The following is a 25,382-nucleotide window of genomic DNA, read 5'->3' as shown; positions in this document are numbered from 1 at the left end:
GCCAAGGTGAAGAAGGTATTATTGGCACATGGTCACTTTGTCTTCTTACAGGAATTGATTTTACCTCTTCCTTTTAGGGACATAAAAGGACAACGAATATGTAAATCCATTTCAAACATACACACAGGCACATGTTATATATGTACATACAGGAGCATCTGATCTTCCCAAAATATTTCAGCATGATTTAAAAAATAAGAAAAACATCTCTTATTTTGAGTAATGATAATAGCAAATGGATTTGAACCTGGCATCACTTTACTAAAAGTATTTTAAAATATTTTTCAGATGAAAAGATGAATCTTTGGAAAACACACAAATTGACTTCCAAAGGCTAATTAAATGAAAAGTCTACATGTGAAGAAATAATCAGACGTATAATATGGAAACAGAAGTGATGGATTGCTGCTGAAATATTCAGATTATTATGAAGGTACAGATGTAGCCGATTATTTAATAGATACTCCTGTTGAGTATCATGTGGTAAATTTTAGATAGGACCCTGATTTCTCTGGTTTTTCAGTTTTTTATATTTACTTCTCCTGACTCTCTGTCTCTTTTTGGTCCCCCTCTTTGTCACTAGATATAAATAGACTGCCATACAAATGACTTCAGGCACAGGCCCTGGATACTGTCATATTTCTACATAAGGGAACTTATTTTTAATGGGTTTGCCTTTGAGGAAATATAATTTCTCCGATAAAGCCTTGTGTAGCCTTTTCTCTAAGAAGCTGAGATAAACAGCTAAATGTGCTAGGTGACAATGGTCGGCTTGTGAAGAGAGGACACGTGGCCCTAGCTGGTTTTGCTCAGTGGACAGAGCATCAGCCCATAGACTGAAGGGTCCAGGGTTTGGTTCTAGTCAAGGGCACGTATCTCAGTTGCAAGGTCGATCCTTGCCCTAGTCAGGGCATAGGCAGGAGGCAACCAACAATGAAATCTCAGTTGCAAGGTCGATCCTTGCCCTAGTCAGGGCACAGGCGGGAGGCAACCAACAATGAAATTTCTCTCTCTCTGTCCCTTCAACTCTCTCTAAAAATCAATGGGAAAACATCCTCGGGTGAATATTAATGGAAAGGAGAGAGAGAGAGAGAGAGAGAGAGAGAGAGAGAGAGAGAAAGAGAGAGAGATACAGACCCTGGGGAAACCTGGCCCATTTCACTCGCTGCTTGCTGTCTTTAGAAAACCCACCAGGGTACAGTACCTTCTTTTCATTTTCCCGTCGCTGTTGGTCCTTAAGTTTAATCTGGAGAAGTTGAAATTTCAAGAGTTTCCCTATCAGTGGTAAGGTTAGTTTCTCTCCATTGCCCATAATGAGTTTTGCTGCTACTAACACCTGTGAAGAAACACAATTATTAGAAAAGGTGGCATTTCATAGCCTATGGCATAAGCTGTCAGTGATGAAAAGATGAAATGGTATTTTGATGTTGTAATATTTGCCTTACTGCAAAGGTGCCTCATTGCTGGCCAAAAAAATTAGGGGAAAAATGCATCAATGCCATAGAGAGGGGCATTTATCCTCCAACTAAATTGGGTTGTCTGAAAATTAATTTCTTTTCCCAACAGGGCAGGGGGAGCTTCCCCCAATAGGGCTAGACTCAAACTCTCCAAAATGGGCAGAGGAAAGGTAGGCAGGGCTCATAACAGGGTACGAGGTAGGTCAGGTTCACGCTACAGAAAGTCTGTTGTCTGGCATAGCAAACAGTCTGAACCGTCAAACTTTGACTTATTAGTATGTTATAAATTAAACAGGGTTTTATAATAATGGGGATGGCTACGTGAGCAGTCATTTATTTTTGAGTGACCAAATTGGAATGAAAGATAAAAGATGACTGACAGAGGTGCCATGCGAATGTTGCTTCCCTTCCCCCTTGCAATTTAATGTTGATCCTGTTGGTATGCAGCCTAATTGGGGTGAAATAAGGTTATTGAGTTTTCTTTGGGTGACGACAGCACTAGGAACATACAGCTGTATTGTCCAGATGTGTGGCACTGACAGCCTGTTTTATGACTCCACATTTTACAGCTTGTTTCCCCTAAATGTCACACAACTCCCTAACATCTGGGCCCTTTTCCTTGGAGCCCTATAACCACTTTATTTACTGCAAAAAAATAAAATCACATAAAATAAACCATAAAAAAGTTGTTACGTGTTTCTCTTTACTTGTGTTGTCTCCCTAATAAAGCTCACCTTCAGCGGAAGCACTGTCACAAAAGTTAGTCTAGTCAAAGTATTTTTTCGACTTTTGTTTTTAAGCAAAAATCAGACTTATTTATAACCCCAGGATGAATTAGGTGTTACTAAAATGTTCTGACATGTTGCTTTTCTCCCCCCTTGGAGCAATTACTCCTCCGGGCGCATATGGTGTCAATTTCAGACCCTCCGTCCCAGACAATGACGGCGCGCACTGCAACTCATCGGGCTGCGTCCTGTCTGAGGTTCCTACCAGCTCTTGGTCAGGGCTTTCCTGGCCAATCCGGTGCCTTAGGACTTTCCGCTTTGCCAAGGGAAACAGCTGAAAGAAAGGGAGATGGCTATTTTGCTTCTAACTGCAAAGGCTCTGTGGATTATCTTAGGCCAAAATGTAACTGGACCTCTTGGAGAGCATACCGGGGTTTCCTGCATTGCATCGCCGAGGGGGGAAGCCGGGGAAAGGACTCCTTGGAATTGCAGTTCCTAAAAACCTAAGGAACAAACCAAGTGTCAGAAAGCCTTGCGAGGGTCTGGCAAACAACCTCCGTGAAATAGCTCTTTGCTTTTTACAGCAGTTCTCCTACTAACACGAATTAGAGAAAGGGACCCGATGGCTGAGATTCCTGGGAGCAGGAAGACAAAGGCACCCCTGCAGAACCTCGCCATCTAATTAGGACCACGTTCAAGAGGAAGAGAGTCCTCAGGGAATGAACGGTCAGGCGTTGACTGTAAAATTAGAGCTGTCCAGTTAGGTGCAAGCCCAGGGGTAGATATATATGGTTTTAAATGGCATTTTCAATACCAGCTAAACAGTGTGCTGACAATCAGGCTGCTTTGTGACATGTGGTTCAAAATATACAAATTTGGGTTTTTGAAGCTCACAGCGGTTGAGTAGGGGACATGTCCCTGTAATACAAATATAACAACATCGTTGAAGGGAAGTCAGCACTGGAATGGGTTACCCAGGAGCGCTGTGGAGTCTCTTTTCCTGATGACCTGTGAAAACAGGATATTTACCTATGTCTGGGGTGGTGTAGGTGAAGCCTGCCTGGCGTCATGGTGATGGATGGGATGTCTCTGGAGCTGCTTTCTCTCTCCAGGTCTCTATGAGTCCATGAATGTTACCTCACTGTGTTTAAATGTACTCAAAGCACAAAACATCCCCAGAGAAAGGTATTTTGCTGGCTATACAAATTTTCTCTGGTTCATCTAAAACTGTCTGTCGAGAGCTGGGTTTGAAACAAAAACCTGGTATGGCATCAAAATAACAGTGATATCCTACTGTGAAATGGGGAGATTCGTGATGAAGAGTGTCACCGGAATAGCTGGGCACCATGTTCTCGTGACACAGGGACATGGAGTAAGGGCAATGACAGTGCAAGGCAGCACTGAGGAGGGATGGGTGGTCCCTCTGGCAGGGACAGCCCCAGGGCAGCCCTTTGGGGGCAGACTCCATGCCCTGACACTCCTGGAGGAAGGCAGGCACCTCCTGGGCACCTTCAGCAACGGCAGACTCTGAGCATGTTGTCCTCCCCAGGGATACTCAGAGGAGCTGTGATTCCCACACACGTCTTTTCTCTCTGGGCTTCCCGCACAGGGATGACATGTGGATCCTTGGGTTAATGAATGAAAGTGAAAGTCTGCTGATTTCAAAACTTGAGACTGAAAATGTTTATGATATTTAGGTCATCCCAGGAGAGGCAGAAAAGCAAATTAATTTCCACTGAAAATTCTTTCTTCTCACACTCCATAAGTCACAATTCCACCCAATTAGGAGCCAGTAGTTTAGTCTTAGATGAAAAACAAATCCTTAGAGGACCTTTGATTTGAAGCAAACGTCTTTGAGGAAAGAAAACAAAAGAACTGCAGAAGAGACAGAATTGAAGAGGAAATACACTTTTCACATAACATTTCAGAAAGGCTTCCCCTCCTTTGTCTTACTTGTATTAATTGAAATAATCAAACCTTCAACCTCCAGCATTGTAATGGTCACTTGTCCAGGATCTCATCAATGTAAATGTGTGTACCAGTGTTCCTTTGTGTATCCGCATGTGTGTATCTATGTGTTTGAGTGTGTGCATGTGTGTGCGTGTGCGCGCGCACACTAGGAAGCAAACTGACAAGGGCTGTAGGTGTTGGGAAGATGAAGGCTACAAGAGAAAATGGGAGCAGTGAGCCAGTCAGGGGTGGGGAATAATTGTGGACAAAAATCCAGGCTTTTAGAATTAGGCAGAAAAACAGTCCTAAGTGGGTTTTAAAAAAACCTGGGTGTTCATTAAACCAAAAAACCAAATAAATTAGCCTGGCATGAGTCAGAAACTAAAAAAAGAGAGAGAGAGAGTCCTATGGGCAAATGAGACTCATTAAAATGGAGAAGAACTGTTGCCAGGCGAAGCCTGTATGTGTCTCCTGGACCTACTCAGGCCAGGCCAAGGGGCCTGCCAGGGCTGGGTGGAGGGCAGGCCGGGCTTCCGGAGGTGTTCTAGGCCAGGAAAGAGGGCTGTAGGAGAAAATTTAGCTCAGAGAGTGCAGTGGAGGCTGCGCTGAATGAAGATCCTAGTTTGAGGTAGATGTCCTTTTCCTGTTAAAAAGTTTATGATTTTGAGCACACTAAGAAATAAAAATATTTCCCTCTTTATCACTTACTTGGCTCAAAGACTTAGGCCATATATATTATCTAATGATCTAATCCAACAAAAATAGAGCAAATGAGCCAAATTCTTTCCTTGCCTGAGTGTCAGGCCCACCCACAGACACTTGTGCCCTCCCTTCCCCTCTTCCATCCCCCCTCCCGGTGGTTCCTCCCCACATTAGCAGTAAGCACAGCATCTGCCTGGACAAACACTTAGAATTGCCCCACATATTAGAAACCCAATGGGTATATGCGTGCAAGTGTGTATATGTATAAACATATATGTGCACATGCTTATATATGTATGTATATATATAGGATGCATGTTTAATCCAGGTGAGTTCTGAGGAAGAGTGAAGACTTCAGATCTGCAGTTCTCTTGTCTGGAACAGGTCTTGGGAAAGAGGTGATGGAGGAGGAAAGATGTAGTTGTGTGGGGCAGAGAAGGGAGGGGTGATGGAGAGCGATGGGATGAAGAAAGACTTTCTCTACAGAAGCTCCAAATAGCCACCAGTTCTCCTAAAAATAATCTGGTTTCAGGGTCCTCCATGGAGGGTGTCCATGGTGTTTGCACAGTAGTTGAATTAATGCGCAAAATATAAGTTCATATTTAACCCATTATTCTTAGATCCATGACTTAGGGTTGGTTTAGACACAGAAAGACCTCAGTAAACCGGAGCAGAATCCATAACTTTAACTCAGTCTAGACTAGCACAGAGCTGAGAAAAAAGTGTTTTGACACACACACGTGTGACATGTACACATACCCACATCTGTGCACAAGTGTCTGTGTACATGTATGCACAGATTATTGTGTTTATGTGCGCAGCTGCCTTTGGGATAATTATTAAAAGATACTCAGTATCTAAAAACACCATCAAAACTTAGCTTGAGGATATTGAAGAATTAGTAGTAAGAGAAGAATACTACTAACATTTTTGATCGGCACCTTAAAAGTAATTCTGCTATTTACCATTTCTCCCTAATTATCCTGCAGAACAGAAGGTATTATGTTTATCATTAAACACCTGTCAGATTAAATCTGCATAATTTATTCATCAAAGTAGAGTGGGTAATATATGAGCCATCTTTCAAGTTCGTTATTTAGGTAGCATCATTATTTATTTGTGCATTCTGCTATGATATATCTGCCCATAATATTAAAAACCAGAGGAACTATGCCCCGCAAGTTCGTTATTTAGGTAGCATCATTATTTATTTGTGAATTCTGCTATTATATGTTATATTTGCCCATAATATTAAAAACCAGAGGAACTATGCCCCAATGTGTGTTATAACATTTTCAATGTTTAGAGCAAAGAACCTGAATCAGATGAGCCTGATTCTGCACATTTGAGGAAAAAGCCGGATTTGCCAATGACTGAGAAGGACCACAGACATGGAGGTGCCTCACATGGGAGGCTGCATGCTGGGAACTAGAGCACGTGTGGTACAGGGACAATAAAGAGGCTCTGGAGCCATGGCTACCTGTGCGCAGCATCATGCAGAAGCGAGGCTGATTTATATTCCAGTCCTCGAAAATGCCACTGGGAGCCAGGGCAAGTTGCTACTCCCTTTCAACCTCAGCTTTGTCATCTACAGCAGGGTTTCCTAACAGCATCACCATTGACATTTTGAGCAGGACATTCTCTGTTTGTAGGAGGTCATCCTGCGCATCTCAGCATGTTTAGCGCACCCCTGGCTTCTACAGCTCTGAACACCAATGCTATCGTCAAACATTGACAAATGTTCCCTGGGACAGAATCATCCCTGGTGGAGAACCACTGATCTACAGAAAAAACACACAAATACTGCTGATCTCATAAGACTGCCTTGAGAATGGAATGAAATAACACATAAAAAGACCTGTGTGGTACGTAACATACGCACCGTAAACCCTCACTGAAATGAGCTCTTAGGGTTACTAGCCTCACAGCCAGGACAGAAGTGGAGGAGAGAGAAAAGGAATGGAGTGAAGTGCACCCGGACAGGCAAGACAGTGTGACCCGAATTTATTATCAGCTGGGGTGACCATGGCTTCTCCTTTCACTTAACCCTCTCTGTACTCTAACAAGGACAATCAGGATCCCTTTGGGGAAAGCAGAGAGAAAAAGAGAAAGTGTAGGAACGTATTTTGTTATGGTGCACCGTGAAATAGGAGAGTAGAGAAGGAGGCAGTTTGCTCTTCTTAATTTCTTCTAAACTGAGACAGAGGAATTGTGTGAAGAGTGGTCTGCAGTTCACAGCCTCCTCTCCTGTACCTTTGTACCTCCCACTTTCGTCCCTCCTTCATTCCTTCTGCATTTACTGAGTGCCAGCTATACTGCAGTCTTTGCATTACTTGATCCTTTACAGGTCTAGTCTATACAACTCACATTCTCTAAGCAATGAATAATTTCTAACAAGGCATAATTGGGAAAACAGCTGGGAGGGGAGGGTAGCAGTGGGGGAAGGCAATGGAGACTGAAAAGGAGGTGGGGGAGAATGGGAATGACGGAAACATGTTTCCTCACTTCGAGCAAAGGAAAAGAAAATAATCAAGCAATGTTAAGCTGTCTGTACATAAATGTAAAGGTGGCTGAAGATACAGGCTCCATATAGATCATACTGTCTGCCTAACACCAATGGAACGTTATGCAAGTGCTCAGACTGCAGCTTGGTGAGAAGTTTGTAATGATGATGAATTTCCCGAGCAGGTGACTCCTAGATCATTTTCAGCTGTCCATAATTAAACTGGTATCCATCTCTCGACAATGTCAAGGCTGTAAAATAATTCCAGTCATTGGACCTCTTACATCTGTGCTGAAATGAAATAATATTTGGCAGTAACAAGGAGTCACCGAAACTAAATAAACAGCCCCTTTCAAGACTACATAAAAGTTGGTAACGTAATAGCATTTGACAGGGATTAAGACCTCTTTGGGGCTGTAAGGAAGTTTCAGAAGCAACAATAATAAATACAGGGCAGGTAGAACAGATCTGTGCTTTAACAGACATGTGTAATTTGAAATGTGATGGATTTCCCAAGGGAGATGAGCATTTTGAGCATCTAACATGCTATGTCAAAAAGCACAGGCCTCTACTTGAGAAACATTTGTTGGGATTACTCTTCCAAAGAAGGAAAAAGCTAAACTTCTCTTGTTAATTAAGTAGCATGTTAGTTTTTTGTATACCAGAGAAATGCATAAAGGCACATAGAGCTGAATGTGATAACCTATGGAAGAATCCTATATAATAGTAGGCTAATATTGAAATCGACCAAACGGCGGAATGACTGGTCGCTATGACACGCACTGATCACCAGGGGGCAGACGCTCAATGCTGGAGCTGCCCCCTGGTGGTCAGTGTGCTCCCACAGGGGGAGTGTTGCTCAACCAGAAGCTGGGCTCCCGGATGGAGCCGCAACCTGCAGGAGGGCACAGGTGTGCTCCCACAGGGGGAGTGTTGCTCAACCAGAAGCCAGGCTCCTGGATGGAGCCGCAACCTGCAAGAGGGCACAGGCCGGGCTGAGGGCCCCCCCCCCCCCAGTGCACAAATTTCGTGCACCAGGCCTGTAGTTACCTAGAAAGGTCAGAGGTATTTTAGCTTTAGATGTGTATTGATGAGCAACACTCAACTCTTTTCTTGGCAGTCTTTTTTCTTACAATCTTTTTTCTTAGATCAGATCTTTTCCTTAGTCCCTAGATGTTCCCACCTGTCTGAAGTCCTTCTTAGTCCTTTTAGCTTGTAGTGAACGCTACAACTGAACAACCCAACAACTTTTCAAATCTTTCCAAAGGGATTTAACTCTCTCATATTGGAAATATTTGTATACACAGGTTGTCTCCTTCAGGAGCTGGGAAGTTCAGGTTCTTATCTGATTCTTCTTTTAAGTCCCTTCACAGAATCCCCAACATATGTACATATACAGTATATTCACTCATTTAACAAATATTAGAATGGTGTATTTAGGGTTACTGATTGTTTGGCTTGAAAGTGTTCTCAAATGTTTATAGCCAGAGCTATCGAGCTCTGGGAGTAGACTGCAGGTAGGAGTAGGTTCTCAGGACACACAATGGTTACAGAGCACACACTATGTGCCAGATGAGGATTGTTCCAACAGTTGCACTAAAATAATCTCAGGATTGCACTTTAGACATTCTAGCTCCTTTAACTCTCACCTTCCTTTTGAGGTGGGTGCTCTTTATTACTCCATTTTATAAATAAAAAATGGAGGCCTGGCGATCACACAGCAAGTAAGTAGAAGAGATGGGATTTGAACTTAGGCTATCTGCTTCCAGGTCCTGCTCCTCGTCACCATATTCCGTTGCCTCACAATATGCCTTTTCACCCCCTAGCTGATGCTACTAGACACCCACCTAGCATCTCCGCTCCTTCCCAGTCTTCATTACCAATCCTCTTCTTCACTAGAGGGATGGAGAGTTTTTTAGCTCAAATTTTTATGTTTAAATATTCTTGGCACGCTTACTCATTTTATCCTTATTTGCTGCCTCAACTTTATATAGCTGAACTTCTCTTTTCCTGAGACCTGGTGAGGATCTGAGACTCAGAACCCTCAATCCCAATAGCTCTGACAGGTGGCGGAATATGCTACCCCCAAATCTGAGGGACAGTTGACACTGGAGAGATAACCAAGAGTGAGGCCACCAGCAGCTTGAAGGACATATGACAGGAATTTGGATTTCACTTTGAAAGTAACACGATACAGAGAGTTTAGAACAGGTTAAGAGACATCAGCTGCACAACTTTGAAAGTAACACGATACAGAGAGTTTAGAACAGGTAAGACATCAGCTGCACAGAGGTCTCATTGAGAGTCTTGGCGTGTTATTTATCTTCAGTGACTGTTCATATGCAGCAAAAACTCAGGCTTTATTCCATGTCTTGGTAACCCATGGCAAACCTCAAACCCCTGAATGAGTATTTCAGAGCTTGCACTCTGTTCCTTTTCCCTCCAGCTTGTTTGCCATTTGCTCATAGCTCTAGAAGCATGTGTGGTCAGGGGAGGTTTTCTAATTTGCCCAGCAGCTGTAGACAAAGATGTGGGCATGCAGGCAGCACCACTGACAGAGTCCCTTGACGGCAGGTTCATGTCTCTCCCTCCAGCACCCAGAACAGTGCCCAGCACAAGTGCTCAAAAATGAAAGAAACAATGAACGAATGGGTGAACTCTGGGAGATGTGAGAAGGGGTGAGAATAGGCAGAGCCACAGTCCAGTCTGGGTGGGTGGTGAGGGGGATGCAGAGGACAGGTGGCGAGTTCATCATGGAGGAGGATGGACCCTTTTCTGGTCCTGTGAGCAGCATGTGGACAGAGGTGTGGCTGTGTTTCTCCAAGTGCAGACTCAGAAGTACCTGGATACTTGCTCACAGGTGTGTTCCTGGACCCCCTGAAGATGCCCTGATCCCATCACTGTGGCTGGGATCTGGAACTGTATTTTAATGAGCTGTCCAGGTGACTGATGTGTGCCACTTTGAGGGACACTGACACAGGAGCCAATAAGAGGTTAGAAATTGGAAGGGCTCACACCAAAGAGCCTCTGCATCAACCCTTCCCAGATGTCCTTATCTGAGATTACTCTTCCTGGGTCCCACCGCCAGGGCCTCACTGACATTTCCGTCGAGGCCCCTCCTGCAGGCTAATAAGATGTGCCCTCATTAGCAGTCTTGCACGTGCACCCTTCATCTGCAGTCCACCTTGAGTTTGTGCAGGGCCGATGATGGCTTCTTTCTCTCTGTATTGCCTCACAGCATGTTAAATCTGTTTGAAATCACTTAAAGCAAATATCCCCCATTCTGAATTTAGACAATAAAGGGTCCCCTCCCATTATCAGGAGAAATCTGAAAACAAAATTACCTAATCATTTAACTTTAATAAATTCCATACTCACAAAACACAGACAATAAAAATATGATTAAATATCTAACCTTATAATTTTTTTATGTTTTTAATTGATTTTTTAGAGAGAGAGGAAGGGATAAGGAGAGAGAAACATCGAATAGCTGCCTCCCACATGCACCCTGACTGGGTGATTGAGCCACAACCTGGGCATGTGCTCTGACCAGATATCGAACTGGCAACCTTTTGGTGCACAGGATGACACCCAACCAACTGAGCCACACTGGCCGGGGCCCAACCTTACAATTTTTGCTTATCAAATTGACTAAGATAAAAAATTCACAGTTGAAGAGGATCTGGTTAAATTGGAAGTATTAGAAGGGATGCAAATTGGCACAAATTGTCTCGAATGCATTTTGACATTGTGTCAAGAGCTTTATAAAGATTTATATACTTTGACTTAGTAATTCCACTTCTTGAAAATTTTCATAAGGAAACAATCAGGGTTATAACTATTAGTAAATAGTCTAAATTTAGCAAAGGGGGATTGGTTAAATGAATTATTAAATAGAGACATGCTTTCTATTATATAGACACTGAATATGGATTTAGAAATAGGCTAACATCATATGTGGAAATGACATGATAGAAAGCATATATTATATAATTCCTATTGTTTAGAAAGAAGCATACTCTGAGTGGTGGAATTTTTTACAGATACTTTTTAAGTACCCACCATTATATGGGCTATGCTCTTTCTATATTTTCCAATTTTTAAAAAATTAACATGTATTATTTTATAGTAAAACAGCTGATAAATTATAGGTACAATAGAAATGCTATACAGCAATTAACTGTTTTTAACAGTACCACCCCCTACCCTCCCAGAGAATTCTTCCTGCACACAAATTCTAATAGCTCCACCCCTCACATTACTCCCAGCTGTGCATTCCTCAATGGCTCCCATACCCACAGGACCAAACTGCTCACTCCTTAGCAGAGCATACTGAGACCTCTATGACCTGACCTTGACATACCTGTCCAGCCTCACCGCTGGCTGCTCCTTCCACTTTCCTGCCTGCACTTGAGGATGCCCACTGCTGAGACTTCCTTGGTACACTGTGCCATCTTATGTCTGCCTGATTTTGCACGGACTGAGTCCTTTGCCCAGAATTCTCCCTCCTTCATTACTTCCTAAATCCCCCATTCGATTTTTAAGTCATTTTCCTAAAACTTTTCCCTGAAAACTTCAGAAAGCTTTAAGCATTGCTCTATGTCCTCGCTGCACTTTTTAAACTTCTTTGTTATTCTATGCTAACAGAATTGCTCATTTCCATATCTGTTTTCCAGGTTGAAGACTGGAATTAAATAAAAAAAAGTTAGCACACAAATCGCGCAGACCTTCACAAACATTGAGCAGGTGTCCCTTGTAAAGGCACTGCGATGGCGGGTAACATCAGTCAGCCCTCCTCACGCCAAGCCAGTGGGTTCAGAGACTGGGAAAGCAAAGTGCTAGTTCACTAACTTAAGAAGTGACTGGTGCCACAGAAAGTGCTGAATGTGCCCCAAAGACTGTATATATAGGACAGGATTCATTCATTCTTTTAGCCATTTCACAAACATTATTCTGTTCCCCCTGTGTGCTAAAGTCAGTGGCTTTGGTCTTCAATGCAGCCCAACACATGCACAGGACTAGCCACCAGGATGGGGAAAATATTAGAGCTCCTGACTATATTTATCCTTATTTTGTCCTTTTTTGTTTTTATTTTTGAGGATGCTCTATAATATTGGTAATTTGTTTCTATTCCCGTACATTTTTATCTCTCTGTATACACACACAACATACATAGAATAAATGCTCAATTATTTTTTTAGCTGATGGGAAATGTGACCAAAATAGCTTGGAATTGCTAGCATAGAGCACAGGGTCTTTAGGGAATGAATAACACACGCCTCTCCTGCTCATGCCACTCACTAGGAAGTACGGGAGGCAGACACAAACAAACCACCACGGTATAACACAGCAAGATGAATTTGCCTAAGGAATTCCAAGAAGATTTCATAAAAGAAATGGCATTTGAACGGGGCTATTTGGCTGATAAATGAAAACGTCTAAGTCTGAAATTTACATAATTCTATTTAGCTTGGTGCACTTTGCACTTGGGGAGAAAAGGGTAGAAGTGAATTAGAGCTACAATGACTAAAACGGAATGAGCTAGAGTTATTACAAAACCGTGGCTCATCCAAATGGCTGAAGGAACAGAGGTGTATGTGTGTGTTCAGTTTTGGAGCAAGTCGATGAGCTTGGATATAGATGTTCTGGACTGCGCAATCTCTTCCTAATGCCGCATCAGGTCTAGCCCCACTTCCTACTACTCTCAAAACACCCCTAGCTCCCAAGGCCTTCTAGAGAACATTGCACCTTAATTTAATTTGTTTTCTTGTTGTATTTTAAAATTTTGTGCAAAGTGGTCAGTATTCTAAGTGGGGATTTTTTTTTTTTTTTGCCCGAGGAATGACTGATAAAACTTAACTCAAATTTCCAAGGGCAATGTGTGCTCGGAAGCTGGCGTTTGGAACAGTTCTTTCAGAAACTTTAAGACAAAGGGAAACACCTTCTCAATAACACCACTGGAGAAAACTCCCGGGGCTGTGCTCTTTGGTTTAGATAAATTGCTAAACAGGTTAAACTCAATTGTTAGCTGCTTGACTATAGGAACTGTGTCTCCAAGAGCATGACCTTGACTTTGGAGTCAGAATGCCTGGGTTCTAATATGGGCTCTGCCATGATTAGCTGTGGGTGGTGGGTAAGCAGTTGAGACTCTGCTCATTTGCCACATGAGAATAGTAAGAGGGAAGTCAGCTTCACCAGGTTGTTGTTGGGATCAGATCTGACATTGTGTGTGAAAAGTTTTGTGTTCCTACAAACATCTTCCAAACATAAGTTATTATTCTTGTTTTGTTTAAGGGTCCCAGCAAAGAGGACTGGGTGAGATGTCATGTTCCATAAACTATTGATTCGAAAAGAAGACTGGCTGCCTGGCTGAATGAATATGGAAGGGGCTTAGTTTCAACACTCATGGTTGTGCAGAATTGCTTCTGAGACTTGCATCATTACCTTAAGCCTTGGCCCTTGCTAACCCTTCACCCTTATGGGCATGACTTCAAGGGCCAGTTTTTATCTCTGAGAAGTAGATTCAAGCTGAGAGGATAGGAGATATGATGGGTTAACATTCTGCAAAAGGCAGTTTCATTTCACTTAAACCAGCGTTTTATGGACACTGCGCCTGAACTCAATAGGCTGGTGCGGGGGCTATTTTTGGACAGGCAGGATTTCCAGCACCTCTTAAATCACATCACGCGGCTATTGCCGGTTCCGCCTACACACAGGGCGGGCCTGCATACATAAAACAGGACACCAGCCCCGGGTGAGACCAAAAACTCTCCCTCCCCCCGATCTGATGACTAATACTTGTCTCTGCTTTCAGAAAGAAAGGGAAAGCACCATACACAAGCCTTACCAATCCAGTACGTTTTCCTTTGCCTGCTCCAAAAAGGGGGGAAAGTGTGTGTGTGTGTGTGTGTGTGTGTGTGTGTGTTCCTCCAATGGTTGAGAAATCTGAAATGAACTTCTATGGGAAACCTCTGACAATGCTCTGTAGATAGTTTTACGCAGGGAATTGAAACAAGTTGGCAGAAAGAATAATTTTTTCTGGGTAATTCAAAGCAGACATTTTACTGGAGGAAAAGCAAATCAGAAATTTGCTGTCATCCTTGAAATTTTATTAGTTACAAAAAGTAATATATTTGTCCCTTGCATTGCATTCAGATAGGATCCATCCTTTCCCCCCCTCTCAGTCATATTCCTAAAATGAATCTTTGAGAATCCAATGCAAGACTAGCTTCTCCTATAGGACACAGAACCCGACAGTGATGCCTGTGACTCACATGTCATAGGCTCTGCCCTACTTCTCTGCAATTCCAGAGGCAAATGGAAGGGTAACATTATAAGACTTGAAATAACTAAAATAATTAGGTGTTTCCTCTGATAAATATAATCTAATTAAACATTTCCTGATGAGTGAGTGAGCCAAAATGAGTTTGTCTTTTCCATAAAAATTCTTGATAAAGGCAAATTAGGAAATGATAAATTTGTTAGTTTTGGACTGTTTGGTGTGGCACAGGGCACTATGCAGAGCATCCTGTTGGCCTCACTCACATGTAACCCAAATAAGTATGAAGCTGAAATACGAAATTTTAAAGGAAGTGGTCTATTGAACAATTTCACTTTTTCTGGTAAGAATTTTTGTAAGGTTGGTTTCCTGTGATTCAAACTCCTAAACTTACATATGTTTATATATTTCTTGAATCAATATAGTGACCATATTTCAGTTAACTTACATTATCATGCTACTAAGGTTTGAGGGTTTTTGTTCTTGCCAATCATGTTTGTGAAATAGAAGAATGGATGGATTTTAGTACATAAAGCTCTATCTGAGATTCATCCATTCAAATTAATATTTACTAAGTACTCAATATGTACAGTAGCTCTCCAATAAATACAAACAAATTTTTCTCTAATAGTCCATTCTCCCAGCTTTAGTTTGGTATTTCTTCTTCCTTTCCTTGCAACCAAAGATTGAGGAGTTAGAATTTCAGAAATAGAGATCACATTAAAAACATATAGAAGCATGAAAATTGTTACCACATTTTAATTTCAGCTATACTTTCTCTCCCTCTAAGGAAACAAGGCCTCCCATATCTTTGTTGCATTTTTGACTGTTTTGGTGAGTGTCCTGCCCCTCCCATTCTCCTCTTTCCAACATACCCTTGTCTGGGGGCCATTACCCTTTTGGCTGAAAGTTGTGAACACTAAGTGAGGTCAGCCACAGGGCTCAATGAAGAATAGACTCAATTACAACCAGGCATTAAATATACAACTTCTATATCAGACTTGCTACAAGGTATTAAAATGTCATACAATGGCATGAAGCAAACCTATTTTTATAAGATTGTTAACTATGAGCTCTTGAGGGCAGAGACCACCAGGTCCAACTCAATCTTGTGCCTATTATCCAGCATGTGATAAGAAACTCGGTGAAATGTCTGCTGAGTGAGGAGCAGGCTGGGATGAGTATCTGCTTTGTCCCTTAGCCCAGTGTTAGGTGAGCAACTGAAAAAGGGAAATGCAATTGGATGATTAACACAGAGTAGGTTTAGAGGATTCTCATGCATTGGTTTTCCAACTCCTTTGGACCTATATTTACAGCAAAAAAAAATGTTTGTATCACAAAGTACACACATACAACTGCAACCAACTACATTTCATTGTAAACTAATGGGTTTTCAGCCAGTTAGACAACCACTGTACAGAATATGGAACCAATAAAGGGAAAATGGAAGGGGCCAAAACGGCTAGTTCCCAGGAAGTACTACTGAACTGCTGTTGTTGAAAGGGATTACTGTCTATCTACTCTTTGTAGTCTTTACCAGTAACTCTCACTAGTCCTCCTTTAATATGTTGATTCTTCCAGACAACAATACTTCTTTGATACATACCATGTACCAGCACTGAGGTAGGCACAGAAGAACACAAAAAATGAAAAACTACAAATCCCGACTTCCTTCTTGATATCTCCTCTTAGATATCTTTCGACATCAAATTTAACTGGTCCCAAAGTATACTTCCAAACTTCTTCCAAATTTAATCTTCTCTACTTTTCTCTATGTCCAAAATTATTTTTGTTAGGTAGAATAAGGGTCTCAAGGGTCTGGGCTATTCTTTTAAACCCTATTCTCGATAGATGTTCAATATAGCCAGTATTTTGCAGACCAGCTGTAAACAGGATGAGCTTGACAGAACCCAGCCCAGTAAGTGTAGCCAACTGAACTCAACCTGTAATTGAGCAAATAGTGGTCAATCAGGGTGGCAGAGCTTTGGATAGGAATCCCTTTACTTGCTGAAAGTAAATAAAACTACGTTGCATAACCATGTGTCATTTTTAAATAGAGCATCCTTCAGTTCAATAAGGTTTTCACTCAGTTTCTTAAGCCAGAACTTTGGAGTCACTCCTGATACCTTCTTCTCTCTCACCCCTCACATCTCACATCAGCATCTTCTTCCTAAATATATTTTGAATCTGCCTGCTCGCTCTCTCTCGACATGGATACTCCCATGGCTTCCTAACTGGTCTCCTCACTTCCATGTCTGCCTCCTGCTCCCATCCCAATTTATTCTTCATCCAACAGCAAGAAAATATTGAAAAACAAACAAACACACTACTCAGCTTGTGTCCTTCTCCCTTTAAAAACCTTAATATCTTCCCATTTCCTATTAAGTAAAAATGCAAACTTTTTCTTAACAAAGACCTACCAGTCCCTGTAGATCTGGCCTCAGCCCACCTCTCTCTTCTCACTCTCTCTTTTTGTTCCAGGTACAGTGGGCTTTTTCATTCTTCTAAGAATGAATCTTCCCCTTCCTGCACATGCCGTTTCCTCTGCCTGAATATTTTCCCTACCCTTTAGCTGGCTCTCTTTGTTATCAGTTTATTTCCAACACATTTTTTTTCTTGTGATTCTCCCTGACTTAAAACAATGATCTCAATTCCTAATTTTATATATTTTTTCATATTTAATTTTTGCTTAAAGCCTGCCTTCCTCATTCAAGTGTGAATTCTGTGACAGCAAGGAATCTGTTTCATTCCCCAAGATAAACTGAACCATAGATTTGGTGTATAATAGGCACTCAAATATTTGTGGGATGTATACAAATAAAGCATTTCCTAAACCTTAGTGATTATCACTTGATGATTTAGCCAAAGCTATATAACACCTGTACTACAAACCTAATATTTTTCTCTAAACTGACTGCAAACCAAGTTTAATTTAATTTTATTTTTTTAAGTCTTTATTGTTGTAAGATGAAAAAGTGGAGACTGGTTAATTGCCCAACAATGTGAATATATTTAGCACTACTAACTATACTTAGAAATACTTAAGATGATAAATTTTATGCATGTATTTTTACCACAATAAAAATACCCTGGTCATAGATGTTTCTAGTTCTTTCATGTTTCCATGAAAAACTCCAACATTCACCATGACTCAGTAGAATTTTTAAAATAATATTAATCATTATTATTTCAATATTATTTAATTACTAATATTATTAATTATAGGTAAACTTAATTGGACACTTACTCTATGCCAGGTAGTAGGCTAAGTATTTCGTATTTATTATCTCATTTAGTCATCACTACAGCTTCATGAGGTAGGTACTATCAACAATGCTGACTTTACAAAGAGCAAACTGACATACAGTGGAGTTATGTAACTTATTGGAGATTCCATAGCAAGGAAGTAGTCAAGAGTTAGAACCCAGGCAGTCTGCTTTGATCAGTGCATCTCACCACCGGCTTCTAACCTGATGGCTGCTATTCATTAGCTGAACCTTGCTCCATTCCTGTCTCTGCTTTTTGAAAACAGGACTCCAAGTTTCAGATCTGAGAGACAAACATTTGAGCTCCGAGCCCTGGGAGCCCATTCCTAAACCAATAGAGCCCTGACCTTCTGCCTCTCAGTTATGAGCCTGGACTTGACCTTCTCTGCTGGGCTGCTCTGTCCTCCTCCTTCCATGGAGGCTGAGGACATTAACACATTGTACTGCTCTTTTCCCCATCTTGACAAAATTCATTCGGTTGCCATCCTTGCTAACTAACCCTTTATAACTCTTTCTACCCCTCTGATTTCTCATCTTCCCTTCTTTGGGTGAGAAATGCTCCCAAAGCCCATATTTTGGCACAATAACCCTAGGTTGTTTTTATAGTCCCAACGTAGTACTTCTTTGTAATAGCTCAATATTCCTAAATTTTGTTCCAAGTCATTATTTTACATTTATAAATATCAGATTGTATTAATTGGTTCCAGCTTTAAAAATGTTCCTTCAGAGGTTATTTTCTGCTATTTTGATAGCGGTTTCTAATCCTGGAGCACCGAGGCCCTGAAGTGGGCCATGTTCTGCAAGCATCCCTGAAGGGCTGGTGTGGAACGAAAAAGATATACAGATCCTGGGCCTCGCTGTACCCTTTGAAGACTATACTGGCCATAATAGCTTCAAAGAATTTCAACAAGTTCCTAAGACATGACCTTCCCTTTCCGAAAACCACGTTGGCCAGGCTTGCCTTAATCAAGCTGTGCTTTTCTAAGCATCCTTTTACTTGATCTCCTGCAGCAGTTTTTAATACTTTCCCCACAAGTGAAGTTAAACTAACTGGCCTGTAATTTCCTGGTGTGTCCCTAAGCTCTATGAAATAACGGCATTAGGTTGGCTACCTTCCAATTCTTCCTGAATTTTGTTTTGTTTTGTTTTAAAATGCAGGATTGAAAAGGCCGGAGAATGCTTCCTGTCTCCCTTTTCCTTCATTTCTTCCATGACATACTGCTCCTTCTGTTCCCAGTAGATCTGCCATTTTAATAACTTCAAACCTCTTAAATGTTTTCACATATTATTTGTTCCTATCTCTGAAGCATGAGTTTCCCATTTTTCATTTTGACAAGGGCCACCCCCCAAAAAAATAAGGGCTTGAAATTTTATTGAGTAGACTGTTAATTTGAGGCACTGTTTAAGAAATAAGTTTTATACTAGGAATCTGGAAAAGGGTGCCAATCAGATTATAATAGATTCTGTACTCGTACTTGTGAGTTATTATGTATACATGTTAGGGAAAAGAGCTGAGAAACATGTTATACACCCATGAAGAAGGATCAAATATGAAATTATTACATAGGGGGATACTAATTCAATGTAATAGCAAAGTATATTAAAAATGTGGTGAAACTAATTAGATCTGACGATGTAAAATCTGCATCCTATATTTTTAACTGCATATGGTCCATTATTCTCAAATCTAGTAACAGAAAATCTTTCCATATTTAATGATCTCCCAGTAGAAAGAGCCATAGAAATATCTTAATTAAAATATATCAGTTAAAACATAAGGTTTTATTTTTTTATTGATAGATATAAAGAGGAAAATTATTTGCATATTTGTAAAATTGCATTATATCATTAATCTTTACGATTGTCCTAGTCCTTTACTGTACAAAATTGACTGTTTTTTTTAAACAAGTGAGCCACCAACTAGGGCATAAAAATCTTTGTTTTTATAGACCATTTTTGTTTCAGCAGGCTTTTGGTGTTTTGTTTCTGTGGTAACCTAATTTATCTTTTCTGAATAAGTCACAGACAAGCACAAAAACCACAGTCCATGTGTGGATGGAGGCCTTCCAGGTAGGGAGGTGCAATGATCACCATCATGAAATAAAGGAAACTATGGAGGAGTGGAATCTAAAACTTTTAAGAAAGTAATCTTTGATTTCAGGAATGAGTATACGTGCAAATGAACAGGTCAGATTCTCTATGTGGGCCGTAAAACATATACGGACAGACAGATATTTGTGTATATTCCAAAAATAAATTTAAGCTCCAGGAATGAATCTTAAAGCATAGATTTTCCCCACTGTTTAAAATGTTTTCTCATAGCTTTCCATCTTTAGGATTTTAAAGCTATAATTAAAATAGGCATAGGATTACCTCTCCTAGTTAGTATATATTGTACCATGTAACTACAAATTTAGTATGTATTATCAGTCTTCTCCCACTCCTATGTCTTAGCTTGAACTATTCCCCCTTTTTTAGAATGTCCTCTGCCACATTGGAATTCCAAGACCTACCCACCCAAGGGTGAACAGCTCTGAGCCCAGTGAAAGGGTACTGGGTTTGTGGAAAAATGGCAAAGCTTGAGGCAATGAATTTAACTACAATTAAATCCAAATTCTTCAGTTTTCTAATTAGTAGACTTTCTACATTCTCTTTGCGTTCATTTCCCTATATGTAAAATGAGGTTATTTATATTTTCTTTTAGAATTGTGATATGGATTAATTTGGATAATATATTTAAAAGATAAAAATTATCAGGACCCCTTTCCTTGTCCTGCCAATACCATCTTCTCCACAAAACTCTCCCAACCCTAGCTAATAGCAATCTCCTTTTCCTTGGAATGCCCATAACACTTCATCTGTTCCTCATGGACTTGACTATTTTCTGCATTGAGTTATTCACTCATTTAACAAACATTTGTTGAATACCTACTATGTGTCAGGCTTATATTTTTTTCCTTTTATTTCTTTTTAACTAGTTCTTAAGCTTCTGAGGTCAGAGTCTTTATAATATTCATATTCCCTCCTCCATTATCCAGATAGTGTTTGACTCTAGTGCTTGAATAAGAATATACTTGTTTCATATTTGGTACAATATCACTGTTTGGTAAAACTGGTCACTATATAATACAGGAAATATCTGTATTCATTTTCATAAGTGTCCACATCCTCAAAAAGGATTACATGCCAGAATTTGTAGTTATGTGTAACGCCAGTGCATGAGATCATCAATGTCTCCATCATTGTTAAATAATAATATAATAAATAAATAGCTAACATTCCTGAGACTAAAAAAGATTATTCTCTTCCTATTCCCACATGAGTCCTTGAAGTAGCTCTTGTAAGAGCAAAACACAATTTCCAAAAAGAGAAGGTGAATGAACAAATGGGCTATAGTTATTATGCATGTCTCTGTGGAATTACATTAGCACAGATGTAAGCAGGTTTTCAAAAAACTGAGATTTATAAATAAAGACTCGGATATATACAATATCATGGCTAGATGCAATTCTAAAGTTTCAGGGGAAATTACACAATTTCAGAAATGAGGCGGAGTGTACACAACACCAAGCCATCCAAACGAAAGCTTGAGCACATCATTCAGGAATGTGGCTTTGCAGGCCCAGACATTCCAAGTGGTTATTGGAAATATGTAATGTGGTTCTGACACTATTTTACTACTTGTGGATGAACTGTACCATAATGAAGTTTCACTTTAATTTGCTGCTCCTCCTAATTGACCACAAGCTAGGAAACCAGAAAGCCAAATTGATTAGAACTGTGTTTAAAGTAAGAATGACTAGGCTCTGATTTAAGGCCAATGAGAATATCCTACAAGTAGAGTAAATGGAATGGAAGTGCATGGCTTTATGATATCTATTTTGAGGTCTCGCTAAAAAAACGCAGGTCTAAGAGGAAATAACACTGTGACTTTCCCATGCAACATAAGCAATTTTGTAAGAGTAGCTATTCTTTCCCATTGCAGTTTCCCTTGAGAAGGAAAAGATAAGACTCCCTACACTGGCTCCTGAAGAGTTCACCTGTGGCAAAGGGTTCACTTGCTATAGACCATGCAGGACATTCAGCAGAAATAGACTCAGGAGCAGACTGTCCACATGCCCTGAAAGCCCAGAGATCTCAGAAGAATTTAGCTTCTGGGCCTCTTTCATGGTCGCCACTCACAGCTACCTCAGGGCTCTCAGTAGGCATCACCCACAGCTTTTTAATTCACTTGGGATGAAGTACCAGGCGACAGAGTTCCTGACCAGGTCCTGAGTGTGGAGGGACTGAGATGGAAATGGGCCCCTCTGCTCCACATGTGCATTCTGTCCTTGGCTAACCTGACCAAGAGCCTGAATTTGTTTTTGTTCTTTATCCATTTTTGCTATAGTCACTGATATCAATGCTCATCTGCTGCACCCAAGGTTCAGTCTCTGTGGTGCTGCTCATCCGGCTTCCCTTTTCTTCTGCAACCATTAAAAAAAGGGTAGGTGAGAGGGTATGGGAGGCTGATTGCCCAAAAGCTCCACTGGAGGAATGTGGTAGAGCCAGATGTGAAATGGACCTCCCTGAGTGAAGCATACACATCCAAGAGTCACGGCCTATATTGGAGAGAAATGGCTTTTCAACTGAACTCTGAATTTGTGACACTGTGTGATCCCGCATCCCAGTCAAATGGCTATCCAGATTAGACTTCAAAACTGGCCTGTATCATCTCTCTGATTTTTACTGAGCATTTTTGAAGAAGGAAGAGTCCTTTGGGGAGCTCCTTGATCCCAGGGTCAAGAACTGGACATGGGTTTCTATAGCTACTTCAGAAGAAAATTTCTAATGATTTAAATCTAGGTATCACTTAATGTCCCAACTAGAGCACACATACTCAGAACATCATAACAAAAGATAGTAAGTATATGTTATTTAATGCTAACAGCACAGAGCTTTCCCATGATAATGTGGCAAGAGTCAAAATATAAAATCCATGGTATTGTCAATCACATATAAACCCAACGAAACTTGTTCAGATAGCACTCAGGCAATGCTACAGAGGCCTTTATGAAATCATCCAAGACCCGAGACACATAAAAATTTTACTAGTCATCACTGAAATAAAGTCCAAACAAGTTTGTCTTATAAAGATCCAAAAATCCTTGTGTTTTAGTCTACAGAGCCATAAAACAGTGCCTGATAAATTTTAAGTGATATTCTAATTAATCGCTGGATTTTTATAGTTTCTCGTGAGCTGTAAGTTAGTTATTAACAAGGCAAAGTGAAAGGAAACCCTCTTGTACTGAGTATGAGTTCTAAGTCCTTTGCACAAACCCACTAGTCAGCCAAGCCAGGTTTTGGTGTTAAGCATCTGCTAGAAATGGAATGCACCATTAATCTGAAGATTATTGTCATTTTCACATTGATTAAAAAGTAGGATGTAGAATGTGCACAAAGTTCACAAACTGATAGAAAATCATTCGAGGTGGCTCTGTCCTGTGCAGGAAACATTTTGGGGGACATTTTTACATTATGTCTTTGGTGAAATGAATACTTTTCATACACTAATAATATGACCCCCTTAAATAATATCACATATTCAATAATTACCATGAGAAAGTATAACCAGACACTCTTGCATATAAAAATTTCTGATTTATATTGTTCAGTTGGATGCAGTGATGGTGTAGACAATCTGGGACAATTTTATTCCCAGAGAGGAATTTAGTTAAAAGGACGGCAGATTTTTTAAGTGCCCGTCACCAAGAACAAACAGCTCCAATGAGAAACAGGGATTTGTTTTCATAGAATGAATTAAAGTGACTAAAAGATTATTATTTCAATTCTCATTTTCTAAAATAAAAATATCTTCAATAAGTATGTCTACCTACCTCATAATATAAGGGAGAGCTAATGCCTGCAGGTTGCTTTGACTTTTTAGGTGTGGTTCCAAATAGTACATTTGCTTCTTCAATCTGTAAGAAAATTAAAATTCATCTATGGTGAGAAAGGCATACATAAAGAACAATTACATAGATATATGTGACTTTCAAACACCTAGGTGGCTTGAGGGGTTGGGAATCTAGCAAGGAAGAGCTATTCATGGACAAGGTGAAGTATTTATAGTCACTGTGGTCAGCGCTCAGTGACTGTATGAGTATGTGCCATCTGACAGGACTATGCTATTGGGCCCCTCTGACAGCTATGAGTCTCTGTAGACTTCAATCTTTCTAGTTAGACTTCCCGGAACATTACATAGTTTTGTCTTTTATTTTATTGAACTTTCATTAAATAATTCCTCATATAACCTAGCAGGAGCCAGGTAAGTCCTCAGAAATTTTTGTTGAATGGATGAATGTTGAATGACCAATATTCATGGACAAAAGATAATTACTTCAGATGAAACAATTCAAATTATTCTAGCTAAGTGTTTAAAATAATCCACAAAAATTTACCAAATAGCCCAAGAATATGACAGTTTTATTTATTTTATTATTTTATCCTACTATTTTAAGAAAAAATATCTTCGAGGGAGTGGGAAGGACAGTACCTGCTGGAGAATGTCTTGCCATGATATTATACTGAAGAGTCTCCGCTGAGGGACCTGGACAGCAAGGGTGAGGGCTCGAATGAGAAGATCATCCTCAACCTGGTTTCCAACAACAAAAGCGATGGAGCCCTTCCAATCTTTCTGTTACAAAACCAAAAGAATTAGACTCTCAATACTCCTGGCTGGGTATTTCTGTGTCAATGGCTTCTACTAAAAAACAGAATAATATTTCCATAAATCTTACAGGGTGGTGGTGGTGGGGGGGAGGGGAGCAGGTGGGAAGAGATCAACTAATGAATATATTTGCATACTAGAGGTCCGATGCATGAAATTTGTGCAAGGGGCTCGGCCCTCGCAGCCCCTCACAGCCTTGACTGGCCCTGGAAGCTCTGGCTTGGTCCGGAAAGTCATCTGGACCGTCGTCCAGAAGAATGTCTGGACGGTTGTTCTGCTGTTTGGTCTAATTAGCATATTAGCTCTTTATTATATAGGATTATATAGGATATGCATAGCCCATGGACAGACAATAGTGTGGGAAAGGCCTGGGGTAGGGTATGAGAGCAGGGTGGAAGAGGCCAATGGTGGGAAAAAGGGACCATCTGTAATACTTGCAACAATAAAAATAAATTTAAAAATAAAACAGTTGACTTTATGTAGCCTATGTGGGTTCCTGATTCAAGTAGCCGCCAGGCGGCAGTATTGTGCCAAATTTCATGCCACTTGACAAAAACACAATTTTCTTGAGAAAGTAGGTCTTTTATTTTAAGGAAGACAACTTTTAAAAATGACACACTTTCACCAGAATGCTATCCAAAACCAATTTGGTGTTGGAAAGCAGTAGGTTCATATGTTACAAAATATACATTAAGATATAATCGCAGCCGAAACCGGTTTGGCTCAGTGGATAGAGCGTCGGCCTGCGGACTGAAAGGTCCCAGGTTCGATTCCGGTCAAGGGCATGTACC

At 40.6% G+C, this 25,382-nt stretch overlaps 1 protein-coding gene across 1 annotated transcript in view; it reads right to left on the bottom strand.

Moving 5' to 3' along the window:
• The window catches only part of SPAG17 (sperm associated antigen 17), a 133,081-nt gene that overhangs the window by 90,679 nt on the left and 17,020 nt on the right, over positions 1-25,382 (bottom strand). The window contains exons 2-4 of the mRNA XM_014550113.1: positions 24,418-24,558; positions 23,759-23,842; positions 1,205-1,336 (exon numbers count right to left, since the gene is read on the bottom strand). Coding sequence (XP_014405599.1) covers positions 1,205-1,336; positions 23,759-23,842; positions 24,418-24,558 — 357 coding nt within the window. The remainder of the gene's footprint in view (positions 1-1,204; positions 1,337-23,758; positions 23,843-24,417; positions 24,559-25,382) is intronic.

The sequence above is a fragment of the Myotis brandtii genome, unplaced genomic scaffold (assembly GCF_000412655.1).
Source record: "Myotis brandtii unplaced genomic scaffold, ASM41265v1 scaffold582, whole genome shotgun sequence".
Classification (NCBI taxonomy): domain Eukaryota; kingdom Metazoa; phylum Chordata; class Mammalia; order Chiroptera; family Vespertilionidae; genus Myotis; species Myotis brandtii.
This window is presented reverse-complemented; position numbering and strand designations above follow the sequence as displayed.